This window comes from Elephas maximus, chromosome 11 (genome assembly GCF_024166365.1).
Source record: "Elephas maximus indicus isolate mEleMax1 chromosome 11, mEleMax1 primary haplotype, whole genome shotgun sequence".
NCBI classification, from domain to species: domain Eukaryota; kingdom Metazoa; phylum Chordata; class Mammalia; order Proboscidea; family Elephantidae; genus Elephas; species Elephas maximus.
In genome coordinates, this window is record NC_064829.1 from 91,562,702 (window position 1) to 91,575,680 (window position 12,979).

The following is a 12,979-nucleotide window of genomic DNA, read 5'->3' on the forward strand; positions in this document are numbered from 1 at the left end:
GACCCTGTGTACAACAAAATGAAACACTGCTCGTTCCTTCGCCAATCTCACAATTTTTCCTATGCTTGAGCCCATCGTTGCAGCACTGTGTCAATACATCTCATTGAGGATCTTTCTTTCTTTCACTGACCCTCTATTTTACCAAGCATGACGTCTTCTTCAGGGACTAGTCCCTCCTCATAACATGTCCTTGCTTCTAAGAAGCATTCTGGTTGTACTTCTTCCAAGATAGATTTGACAACACCAATATGAAAGATTAGATAGGAACCATAGGCGGCCATGAGTTTATGTTTATGAGGGAGGAACAATTTGGAAAAGAAGGTGAGAATGACTGCACAACTAGAAGAATGTAATCAACATCACTGAATTGTACACGTAGAAATTGGTGAATTGGTGTATGTTTTGCTGTGTATATTCTCAACAACAAAAATAAATTATTTTTAAAAAGAATCATAGAAAAAGAAAAATCAATAAAGAAAATTGACACAACCAGTTGTTGATTCTCTGAAAAGAGTAATAAAATTGATATACTCCCAGTAAGACAGATTAAGGAGCCCTGTTGGCACAGTGGTTAAGCAGCTCAGCTACTAACCAAAAGGTGTGCAGTTTGAATCCACCAGCCACTCTACAGAAGAAAGATGTGGCAGTCTGCTTCTGTAAAGATTTATAGCCTTGGAAACCCTATAGGGCAGTTCCACTCTGCCCTGTAGTGTTGCCATGAGTAGGAATCAACTCAATGGTAACAGGTTTGTTTTGTTTTTGTTTTTAAGACCAATAAAAATAATTAAGAAAAATAGAAAAAAGACATGTTATTGCCATCAGAAATGCAAGAGAATTTATTTTTATCAGTTGTACAGATACTACAATGATTTGAAAAAAAGAATTAGCCATACGAAGGTCAGGGGTTCCAGGCAGAGGGAACAGCATGTGCAAAGGCCCTGAGGTCGGACTTTGGGGGACTATCAAGGAGGTCAGTGAGGCTGACAGCAACAATGGGCTCAAACATAAGGATTGTGAGGGTGGAGCAGGACCAGGCAGTGATTTGCTCTGTTGTAAATGGGTTTGCTGTGAGTCTGAAACAACTGGGTGACAGCACCTAACAACAGCAACAATGAGGCTGAAGTGGAGTGAGCAGGGGGAGTGGTAGGAAGTGAGGTGAGAGTGGTAGGAAATGAGGTCAGAGAGGTAGATGAGGGCAGACCGCGAAACGCCCTGTGCCTGTTGGCGGGAGTTCGAATTTTATTTCAAGACAATGGGAAATTCTCTCTCCATCTCTTTCTCTCACGCCCCATTTCCAAGTGATTGTTGTTATTGTCAGGTGCCGGCCAGTCAATTTCGACTCATAGCAACCCCATGCGACACAGTATTACTGTCCCCATAGAGTTTTCTAGGCTGTAATCTTTACAGAAGCAGATCACCAGGTCCTTCTCCACGCAGAGCCGCTAAGTGGGTTGATCTACCAAACTTCCGGTTAGCAGCCAAGCGCATAACCACTGCACCACAAGGGCTCAGCCCAATTATTACATACACCATTTCATGTGTGTAAACCACTCAGGAGGACGGTGCTGCACAGATGGGGAAACCGAGGCAGGACAAGTCACTTTTCCAGGTTTGCAGAGAATAAACTACAGAGCCAAAAAACCAAACCAAACCCACTGCCGTCGAGTCGATTCCGACTCATAGCGACCCCATAGGTCAGAGGAGAACTGCCCCATAGTTTCCAAGGAGCGCCTGGTGGACTTGAACTGCCGACGTTTTGGTTAGCAGCTGTGACTCTTAACCACTATGCCACCCGGGTTTCCACTATGCTACCAGGGTTTCCAAACTACACAGTAAAAACCCAGTGCCGTCGAGTCGATTCCGACTACACAGTAGTCTACACAGTAAAAAATTAAAAAAAAAAAATTTTTTTTTGGGGGGGGGACTTAAATTTTTCTCTGGCCCATGGCACTTATCTGGAAAGTGCTTGGGTCTCTTTGTAAGTCTGTCCCTAACAGAAGGGCCAGGGCACGGCTTCACTCTCCCCGGACCTCAGAGTTCCCTTCTGCACAACGAGACCTCTCACCGTTCCCTTCCCACTTGAATCTGCGTTCCCCGCACCAGCCGCGCCGCTCTGCCCAGGCACCCGCCACCCACGCCCTCCACGCCTCCTCTTTGGTAGGACAAGCTCTCTCCCCGCCCCCCGCCGCGGGCCAACCAAGTTCTTAAGACTGAAAAACAGCAAGAGCTGCACCCCCGGCAGGCGGGAGCAGCGGCGGGTGCGGATTGGCCGGGATTAGGAGGGCGGGAGCCGAGTTGAGCGAACGCTGATTGGGCAGTTCGGCCTGGGTGGGCGGGATGCGGACGGAGAGGGGCGGGCCACGTGCAGGGTCAAAACTAAAACGGTAGACAGCCTCTGTGGCATCTGGACACTGAGCCTGTGGGGCGGAAATCCGGTGCTGAGAGGTGAGTGTCCCCCAGGCCTCACCTGCGGGGGTCCGGCTTGCGCTGGAACCCGTCGCCTTCCGGGTAAGTCCTTCCGCGGCCCGCCTGCCGGCGCTTCCAGCCCGGCAGATGGGGAAACTGAGGCACAGCTGAACGCGGATCCCAGCCCAGCCCCTCCGAAATCTGCAGGCTCATACCTTCCTCCGATCGCGCCCGCTGCCCTCTATTTCCTCATCAGCCCAGCCCTGCGGAGTAGAGGGCTTGATCCCCCGCCCCCGCACAGTTTCTCCCAGGAGGAAACTTTCACTCAGAGTGAAAGTTGCCCAAGGTCACACAGCCAAGAAGTCCTGGCTCCAGGGCTGGGTCCCCAGAAACCATATGGGGAAGTAAACAGTCCTGCCCCCACCCTTCCCTGCCAGTTGCCGTCCCCCCAACTCAGGGCTCCCTCCTACCTTCTCATCACCTTCCACGATGCCCCCAAATCTATCTCCAGCCCAGACCACCCTCTGGGCACGCTACACGCACAGACACATACACATATACTCCTTAACACCCAAATAGTCATCTTCTCCCAAAATCCAGCTCTCCTGCCGAGATCCCCAGTTAATACACGGGCCTGCCAAGAATAGTGCAAGAAACCTAGGAGTCTTCCTCCTCCCCCTTCTCTCATAGCCTGTTCCTCCTGCTCCCCCCAATCTCGTCCCCTCTTTCCCCAGCTTCCTAGGGGAACCCAGGCTTCCTCCTCACCCACCTGGACCCCAACCCCTTCATTTCATTTTATAGTTTTAAAACTTTTCGTGGAAGTATAACATTAATACAGGAAAACACATACATCACAAGGACATGGTTCAAGTAAAGTTTCACAAAGCAAACACCCCACTCTTAACAGCATCCAAATCAAGAAATGAAACATTTCCAGCACCCTAGAAGTTCACTTATACCCTCTTCTGCCATTTCACCCCAAGAGTAACCACTATCCAGACATCTGCCCCACAGATAAGTTTTGCTGGGGTTTGACCATATATAAACCCACTGCCTTTGAGTCGATTCTGACTCATAGCCACCCTATAGGACAGGGTAGAACCACCCCACAGGGTTTCCAAGGCTATAATCTTTACAGAAGCAGACTTGGGTTTGAACCGCCAACCTTTCGGTTAGCAGCCGAGCGCTTTAACCACTGTGCCACTAGGGCTTTTGTGACCTTATATACTTGTTTATTTTATTTATACTTGACTAGGAGGTCCCTGTAGCCCTGGTGGTGCAGTGGTTAAGGGTGCAGCTGCTAACCAAAAGGTGGGCAGTTCGAATCCACCACCTCTCCTTGGAAACCCTATGGGGCAGTTCTACCCTGTCTATAGGGTTGCTATGAGTCAGAATCGACTCAATGGCACTGCCTTTGGATTGGTTTTAGGTGGTCCCTAAAAAAAAATTTTTTTTTTTTAGGTGGCGCAAGTGGTTTGCACTAGACCACTGATTTAAATGTTGGCTGTTAGACCCTGCAGTGCTTCGGAAGAAAGGCCAGGTGATCTGCTTCCGTAAAGATTAACCCATTGCCGTGGAGTTGGTTCTGACTCATTGCAAACCTATAGGACAGGGTAGAACTGCCCCATAGGGTTTCCAAGACTGTAGTCTTTACAGAAGCAGGCTGCCACGTCTTTCTCCCTTGGAGTGGCTGGTGGGTTCCAACCACAACATTTCGGTTAGCAGCTGAGCACTTTAACCACTGTGCTACCAGGGCTCTTTTCGGTAAAGATTACACCCTAGAAAACCCTATGGAGCACAGTTCTACTCTGTAACTCATGGGGTTGCTGGGAGTCAGAATCAACTGGATGACAACAAGTTTGGTATTTATACTTGACAATCTATTGCACATTGCCCAAAATTCAAAAGGAATAAAAAAAACTGATAGTGAAAAACCGAGTCTCATTCACACTCCATCCCCCAGGGACCCTGTCCCCCCAACCCCTGGCACCTGTTCTTAATGTGTCTGCTAAAGATACCAGAAATAGATAGGAGCTAGTACAAACTTACATATATATATTTCCCTTTTTGGCACAAATGGAAGCACATCATATACACTGTTCTGTAAAAGGTTTGCTCTTAGCTGGTAACCTAAAAGTTGGCAGTTCAAGCCCACCTAGCAGCACCTTGGAAGAAAGGCCTGGCGATATGCTTCTGTAAAGATCACAACCTTGCAAACCCTGTGGAGCAGTTCTACTCTGTAATACATGGGGTCACTATGAATTGGAAGCTGACTCCATGGGCAAGGGGTTTAGTTAACATCTCTTGAACTCTTTTTCATACTGTTACTTAAGAGTTTCCTTGTAATTTTTTCCAGGCTGCATAGAATTCTGTAGTACAGATAATTTATGTAACCAGTGCCCTAACTCTGGCTGTTTAGTTTTATTTCTAATCCTTTGCTCTGCCTAAGAGTCTTGTAATAATCACCTGTCATAAATTCTTAGAGTGGATTTTCTGAGTCATAAGGTTTGTGTCTTTATAATTTTGAGGAATGTGGCCACGTCGCCCTCCCTAAAGATTGTTGCAACCCACATTCCTACCAGCCTGAAGGGGGAGCTCTTGTTTGGATTTTTGGGCCCCTAGATCTGACCTGGGGGAAATCCTGGTGGCATAGTGGTTAAGAACTATGGCTGCTAACCAAAAACTCAGCAGTTTGAATCCACCAACCGCTCCTTGGAAACCCTGTGGGGGAGTTCTACTCTGTCCAATTAAAAAAAAAAAAAATAGGGTCCCTATAATTCAGAATCGACTGGATGGCAACAGGTTTGGTTTGGTTAGATGACCTGACCCAAAGGAGCCCTCGTTATGCAGTGGTTAAGCATTTAGCTGCTAACAGAAATGTTGTTGGTTTGTAGCCACCAGCTGCTCCTCAGGAGAAAGGCCTGGTGATCTGCTTCCATAAAGATTACAGCCTAGAAAACCGTCTTAGTCATCTAGTGCTGCTGTAACAGAAATACCACAAGTGGATGGCTTTAACAGAGAGAAATGTATTCTCTCATGGTCTAGTAGGCTACAAGTCCAGATTCAGGGCGTCAGCTTCAGGGGAGGCTTTCTTTCTGTGTCGGCTCTGGAGGAAGGTCCTTGTCATCAATCTTCCCTCTGGTCAAGGAGCTTCTCAGCACAGGGACCCCGGGTCCAAAGGGTGCCCTCTTCTCCTGGCCCTTGTTTCTTGATGGTATGAAGTCCCCCCATTCTGCTCACTTCCCTTTCCTTTTACCTCTTATAAGCTAAAAGATGGTGCAGTCCACACCCCAGGGAAACTCCCTTTACATTGAATCAGGGGTGTAACCTGAGTAAGGGTGCTAATATCCCACCCTGATCATCTTTAACATAATCTAATCTTGCCTCATTAACCACAGGCAGAGATTAGGATTTACAACACACAGGATAATTACAATCACAAAATGGAGGACAACCACACAATACTGGGAATCATAGCCTAACCAAGTTGACACATATTTTTGGGGGACACAATTCAATCCATGACAGAAACCCTGTGGGGCAGTTCTGCTCTGTCATATGGGGTTGCCATGAGTTGGAATCGACTTGATAACACACAACAACAACATTCCCTCTCCTTTGTGCCTGGACATCCTTGGTCACTTCTTGTGCTGGGTGCTGGGTACACAGTGGAGTACAGACACAGACTGATGGGGGCTTGTTGTTGGTTGCCATTGAGTCATTTCCAACTCGTGGTGACCCCATGTGTGCAGAGTAGAACTGCTGTATAGGATTTTCAATGGATGTAACCTTTCAGAAGCAGCTCACCAGACCTTTCTTCCAAGATGCCTCTGAGTGGGTTCGAACGGACAACCTTTTAGTTAGCAGCTGAGCGCTTAACCATTTGTGCCACCAGGAATCCTACTGCTAGCATATTGGTGTATGTCTCCCATGATCCCTGGACATTTACATGTTGTTCTGTTAGTTGCCGTTGAGTTGATGCTGGCATCCCCATGCGTGTCAGAGTAGAGCTGCTCCGTAGGGTTTTCAAGGCTGTGACCTTTCAGAAGCAGATCACCAGGTCTTTCTCCTGCAGAGCTGCTGGGTGGGTTCGAACCTCCAACCTTTCAGTTAGCAGCCGAACTCTTAACCACTATGCCACCAGGGCTCCTTCCTATCCTAGATATTTCATGTAAGGGGGCTCATACAATAGTTGTCCTTTTGTGACTGACTTGTTTCAAGTACCATCCATGCTGTAACAAGTATCAGGACTTCCTTTCTCTTTAAGGCTGAGTAATATTCCATTGTCTGAATATGCCACATTTTGTTTATCCATTTGTCTGCTGATGAACACTTGGGTTGTTTCACTGTGCTTTTTGTTCTAGAGGGAGTTTCCATTCAGAATTTTTTTATTGAGATGAAAGTTATATAATAGAAAATCACCATTCTTAACCATCATTTAGATTTTTTAGTTACATATCACACATAAAAACATGTTCTATAATGTATGTTTTCAGCTTAAAGGATATAGTAATAAACACCCTTGTACTCATCAGTCCCAGGGTGGTGCAAGGGGTTAACGCAACTGACTGCTAACCAAAAGGTTGGAGGCTCAAGTCCACCTAGGGGTACCTTGGAAGAAAGGCCTGGCAATCTACTTCTGAAGAATCAGCCATTGAATACCCTATAAGCACAGTCGTACTGTAAGACATGGGTTGCCATGAGTCAGAACTGAGCAGTAGAATTCTCACCTTCCATGCGGGAGACCTGGGTTCCCTTCCCAGCAGATGTACCTCGTGCACAGCCCCCACCTGTCTGTCAGTGGAGGCTTGCATGTTGCTTTGACGCTGAACAGGCTTCAGTGGAGCTTCGAGACTAAGACAGACTAGAAAGAAAGGCCTGGAGATCTGCTTTTGAAAATCAATCAGTGAAAACCCTATGGATCACAGCAGTCCAATCTGAAACGAATCATGGGGATGGCACAGGACCAGGCAGTAATTTGTTCCATTGTGCATGGGTTCACCATGAATTAGGGGCCGACTCAGTTAATTTCAACTCATGGCGACCCTGTATGTGTCAGAGTAGAACTGTGCTGAATTTTTGGAGGTAGATCGTCAGGACTTTCTTCCCAGTTGCCTCTGGGAGGAATCGAACCTCCAACCTTTTGGTTAATAGCTGAGCATGTTAACCATTTGCACCACTGAGGCACTCCAGCTTAAAAAATAGTTCTTCCCTCAGTGCCCACCTCCCTCCACTGTCCCGGTACCTTATCCCCTCTGCCCCCTCTACCGCAGCTGCATACTGTGTCCCCAGGGCCGCATGTTTTCCAAATGAATTAGCAACTCAGTGAATACCACAAATAAGTCTCACATGCAAAGGAGGAGAGAGCTGCAGACAAAAGCCAGCTGGAACCCAGTTGTGCAGCACTTGGAGACACAGGGACACACCACCAGGACATACCAAGATGTTCCGGAGCCCAGGGTCCCAGTCGCGTAGACACTCTGAGCAGGCGTCAAACACACCCTGACTGGTCCGGGACTGTGGTCAGTTTCCTCTGTGTCTCCGTTGTTCTCCTGTGAAAGGGTTGCCGGCCGGAAGCTTCAGCAGCTGCCTTTTTTTTTTTTTGATTGTAAAATACATACCACATAAAAGTTACTGTTATAAGCATTTTAAGGTGCACAACTCAGTGGCATTTAGTACATTCACAAAGTTGCACAACCAGCAGCTATATCTAGTTCCAGAACGTTCTCATCACCCCAAAAGGAAACCCTGTACCCATGAAGCAGTCACTCCCCATTTCTTCCCTCCACCCCCACCCCCACCCCCCAGCCCTTGGAAACCACTAATCTGCTTGCTGTCTCTATGGCTTTTCTCATTCTGGACATTTCATATAAATGGAGTCATTCAATATGTGTGGCCTTTTGTGTCTGGCTGCTTTCATTTAGCATCATATTTTTGAGATTCATCCATGCCATAACATGGTATCAGTAATTCATTTCTTATTTTTTTTTTAACTGAAGTGAGATTCGTATAACGTACAATTTAACCATTTTAAAATGTACAATTCTGTGGCATCAAGTGCATTCAAAGTGTTGTGCAACCACCACCTCTATCGAGTTCCAGAACTTTCTCATCACCCCAAAGGAAATCCATACCCAGTAAGCAGTCACTCCCCATTCCCCCTTCATCCCTTTTTATGGCTGAGTAAGGCAAGGCTTTGTTCTGTCACACGGAAGTGAGTCGGAACCCGTTTGAAGGCAACTAACAATAACAACAAGGAGCTCTGGTGGCGCAATGGTTAAGCGCTCCACTGCTAACTGGAGAGTCGATAGTTTGAACCCACCCATTGGCCCTGTGAGAGAAAAGACCTGGCAATCTGTTCCAGTAAAAGATTACAGCCTAGGAAACCCTATGGGGAAGTTGTACTCTGCCATATAGGTGTCTGGGAATCAACAACAACAATATTCCATTATAGGGATTTACTGGCCTTTCTTTTTAAGACCTGGAAGGGAGTTTAGCCAGCAGGTTTGACCCCTGGGTGAATTGAGGTTTAGAGACTAAGTGTGGGAAAGTCAGATATGAAAAGGTTCAAAGCACCTGCACGTTACACAAAAGCCAGCAAGACCCCCAGTTAGGCAGCAATGCAAGGAGAAACGGGGCAAGGACAGTGAGCAGCGGCAAGGACAGTGAGCAGCGAGGAACTAAGGGCCCCAGACACTTGTATGTGGAGATGGCTCTTTGTCCTAACCCAATAGGTGACAGACTGTGTGCCCCTGGGCAAGTCACTGCGCAAGTTTCTCTTGGGTAGGGGGGCAGGGGGACTATATTCCTCCCAGGCAAGGGCTGGTCACACCACCTTTCTGCAGGATTCTGACACCTCCGCTCTTAGGGAGTCACCGAGAGACCACAGAACCATTCCCTAACACTGTACCTGTCTCCAGGAAGAGTCTCTGCCCTTGGCCCAGCAGCCCTTCTGCCCACCCCCAGGACATGGCAGCTGTCAGACCCAGCCTGGGCCGAGTCCTTCCTGGATCGTCCATCCTGTTCCTGTGTGACATGCAGGAGAAGTTCCGCCACAGAGTCACCTACTTCCCCGAGATAGTCTCTGTGGCCGCCCGCATGCTCAAGGTACTCTGTAGCCACTCCACCCTCAGACTCAGGAGTTCTGGCCCCCTGCCAGAGGAGTTCCTTCCTCAGCCAGGCCTTTGTCCCCCTCCCTGGCACAGGTGGCCCGGCTGCTGGAGGTGCCAGCCGTGCTGACAGAGCAGTACCCAAAAGGCCTGGGCCCCACGGTACCAGAGCTGGGGGCTGAGGGGCTGCAGCCTGTGCATAAAACCTGCTTCAGCATGGTGCCTGCACTGCAGCAGGAGCTGGACGCCCGGCCCCAGTTGCGCTCGGTGCTGCTCTGTGGCATCGAGGCACAGGCCTGCATCCTGGTGAGACCCGGGCCTGATCCCTGGGGACCCCATTCTCACCTGGGAGCCCCCTTCTAAGAACAATACCCTGTCCTGATCCAGGACCCCTTCCTGACCTGGGCCCTTCATCCTCTCAGGACCCCCATCCTAACTGGGGCATCCCGTCTGCATCCTGACCTGGAACCCCCATTCTAACCTGGGGACCCCTGCCCTGATTCCAGCTTCCCTCATTCCCATCCCGGGTCCCCAGTTCTGATCTGGGATCCCCCGTCCCTCAGCCAGGGCCCCTATTCTTGTCCAGGTACCTCTAACCTCTCTCTGCCCCCCAGAACACAGCCCTGGACCTCCTGGACCAGGGGCTGCAGGTCCACGTGGTGGTGGACGCCTGTTCCTCCCGCAGGTGAGAGGGGCCCTCCCAGGGCTGGGTCAGTGTCAAGGGTGGGGGTACCCAGGAACAACCACTGCCCGGCGGGGAAACAGGCCAGCCACACCGTGTTTGCCAGGGGGTCCATGTGGCCGTCCTGGCGCTGAAGGCTCTCCCCTGTGACGCCCCACCCCCTCCCCCCTTCAGCCAGGTGGACCGGCTGGTGGCGCTGTCCCGGATGCGTCAGAGCGGCGCCTTCCTCTCCACCAGCGAGGGACTCATTCTGCAGCTTGTGGGTGACGCCGCACACCCCCAGTTCAAGGAGGTAATGGCTTCCACGTCTTCCCTTCACCTGGGGACCCCCCCCTTTCCAGGCATCCAAAAAACCCGTTGCTGTCGAGTCGATTCCGACTCACAGAGACCCTATAGGGCAGGGCAGAACTGCTCCATAGGGTTTCCAAGGAGCAGCTGGTGAATTTGAACTGCCAGCCTTTTGGTTCACCCAAGCTCTTAACCACTGTGCTACCCGGGCTCCCCCATGTATCAGTTACCTTTGAGAGAACACGGCTGGCAACCCCCGCCGTTGCCTCTAGGGGGAGCTACGTCCTAGTCGCGGAGACATCCCATAACAGGATAAATCAATGAGGGAAGATGCGATGGCCGATGGTCAGGATAAATCAATGAGGGAAGATGCGATGGCCGATGGTAGATGGTCATAGAGATGGAGGAGAAAGATAAAGCTGGGAAGGCGGTCAGATTCCATAGGGTGGTATGAAGGGCCACCTGGGGGAGGTGACTTTGGAGTGAAGTGAGGTGAAGAGGGAGGGAGGGAGCCACATAGGCATAGGGAAAAACAGCCCAGCAGCGGGCCTATAGGGGAAGCCCCTGATCCCCCCCCCCACCCTGTCCCCTTCTCTCCATCCCTTCAGCTTTTCCCCATCAGGTCCAGCTGTCACCCCCACCCCCAGAGGTATGGCCCGGTGTGACCAGGTAGCCCCTGCTTCACATCCTTTGCCCTCAGCATCACTGGAAGTTCATGGCCCTTGGGTTCTGCCCCTTTCCCTCCTTTTAGTTCTGTTCAGTACAGCATTTACTGAGCACCGACTGTTGCAAGCACCAAGGTTATACAGCAGTAAGCAAAAACAAGCATGGTGCCTCCCCTCCCTTGCCAGGATTCCCGTACAGAGCCTAGTCCATGAGGAAGTGGCTTGGCCCTGGGAAGGGGATGTGCAGAGACTGTGAGACAGAACCATAGGATTACCTCTTCTGAAGGGGTGGTCTAGAAGCTAAGGCCTGAGGGGAAGGAGCAACCAGGCATTCAAAAATGTTTCTGTGAGAGGGAACAGCCAGTGCAAAGGCCCTGAGGCAGGACTGCACTTGCCTTACTCAAGGAGCTGTGGCCGAACTGATGGGCAGGGGAGGGGGGAAAGGGTGCGAGCCAGAGCCATGTCCTGCCCTGGCAGAGATGTGGGATTTTAGCAGAGTGGTTTTGCACGGGGGAACATTCCTTGATAAGACCTGCAGTTTACAAAGATCTCTCTGGCCACAGTGTGGTGAATAGGTTAGGGTAGGTGGCTGGAAGGATGAGGAGGGGGACCAGTGAGAAGGGTACATCCAGCCTCCAGGCCAGCAGTGGGTGATGGGGGGCTTGCCCCAGCCTGGAGACAGTGGCAATGCAAGATTGTCCTGTTCTGTTTTTTCCTTTTATTTTCTGGAGGTAAACATAACAGGACTTGCGGATGGATGGAAGTGGGGAGTGTGGGAGGAGGTGGGCTGGACAAGGACTCCCGGTTTTGATTTTGACCTGGCCAGCTGGTTGGTGGTTCTTGTGGTTTACTGATGAGGGGAGGACAGGGAGTTTGAGATGTCAAGTGGCCAAGTCAGAGGGGCAGTTGAATCATTGGAGTTTCGGGTAAAGGTCTGGGCTGGAGATTTGAGAGTGGAGGTCCTAGAGGAGGGGTGGGAGAGATGAGGCTACTTAGAAAAGAGGGGGAGTACACAAGAAGCCCCAGGACAGAGCTGTCCACCATTAGTGGCCCAAGCCAGCAAAAGGGACAAAGATGACAGCCCAGTACAAGATAAACCAGGCAGGTGTGGTGACAGGGAGGCCCCAGGAGAAGTTTTGACAAGAGGAAGTGGTGGGTTTGCTCATTTGCTGCCAAAGGGCAAGGGAAATGAAGTCTTAGAGTCACCCTGGCGTTTGCCATCATGCCATCATGGAGATGGGGACCCTTAACTCTTCCTGACCCTCTTCCTGCAGATCCAAAAGGTTATTAAGGAGCCCGCCCCAGACAGTGGGCTCCTGGGCCTCTTCCAAGGCCAGAACCCCATCTTCAGATGACCTCTAGACCCTGCCTTGAAGAGAGACCACCCCCCTCCTGTCATCCAGACTTCGTTGGAAGTGCTTTCCCCCCATCCCTGGATCCCAGGAGTGGTGCAGTCCACCGGGAGTACCGCCCCCTTGGGAGGGGAGGTGGGGGCGGCCTTCCCATTGGGCACTTGCTCCCGGAAATGCAAATTAGACTCCTGGAAGCTGAGAGGGAGTTGGTTGAGCGAAGTTGGAGGCGGAGATCGGTCCCGGGCCGCTTCAAGGAGTGGGAAGGGGAGGGGGAGGGAGTGTTACCGACTGTGTGGGACCGGGACTGGAAGAATAAACATTCATATGGCTGTGGACTGAACCATTCTTGGGTTCGGGGGGTGTCCCGGGGGTGACTGGGGGCTGAGGTGGAGGGGGGAGAGGGGTCCCTAGCAGGTGGGGAGGGGGCGGTGCCTCTTCTCAGCTCGGTGCCGGCGCGAGGCAAAGGCGAGAGCTGGC

At 50.6% G+C, this 12,979-nt stretch overlaps 1 protein-coding gene across 11 annotated transcripts; it reads left to right on the forward strand.

Moving 5' to 3' along the window:
* Nucleotides 1–2,357: 2,357 nt before the first annotated feature.
* ISOC2 (isochorismatase domain containing 2) lies at nt 2,358–12,825 on the forward strand. 11 transcript variants are annotated; one of them, XM_049901535.1, is made up of 7 exons: nt 2,363–2,445; nt 3,868–3,946; nt 9,275–9,513; nt 9,612–9,821; nt 10,130–10,200; nt 10,372–10,489; nt 12,425–12,825. In XM_049901535.1, exons 2-7 carry the CDS (start codon nt 3,904–3,906, stop codon nt 12,503–12,505), a joined length of 762 nt encoding a protein of 253 aa, XP_049757492.1. In that variant the 5' UTR covers nt 2,363–2,445; nt 3,868–3,903; the 3' UTR covers nt 12,506–12,825. The 11 variants fall into 11 exon arrangements, with proteins under 11 accessions (XP_049757502.1, XP_049757492.1, XP_049757497.1 ...); XM_049901539.1 differs by having other exon boundaries at nt 2,384–2,508; nt 9,252–9,513; XM_049901534.1 differs by having other exon boundaries at nt 2,384–2,508.
* The last annotated feature ends 154 nt before the right edge of the window (nt 12,826–12,979 follow it).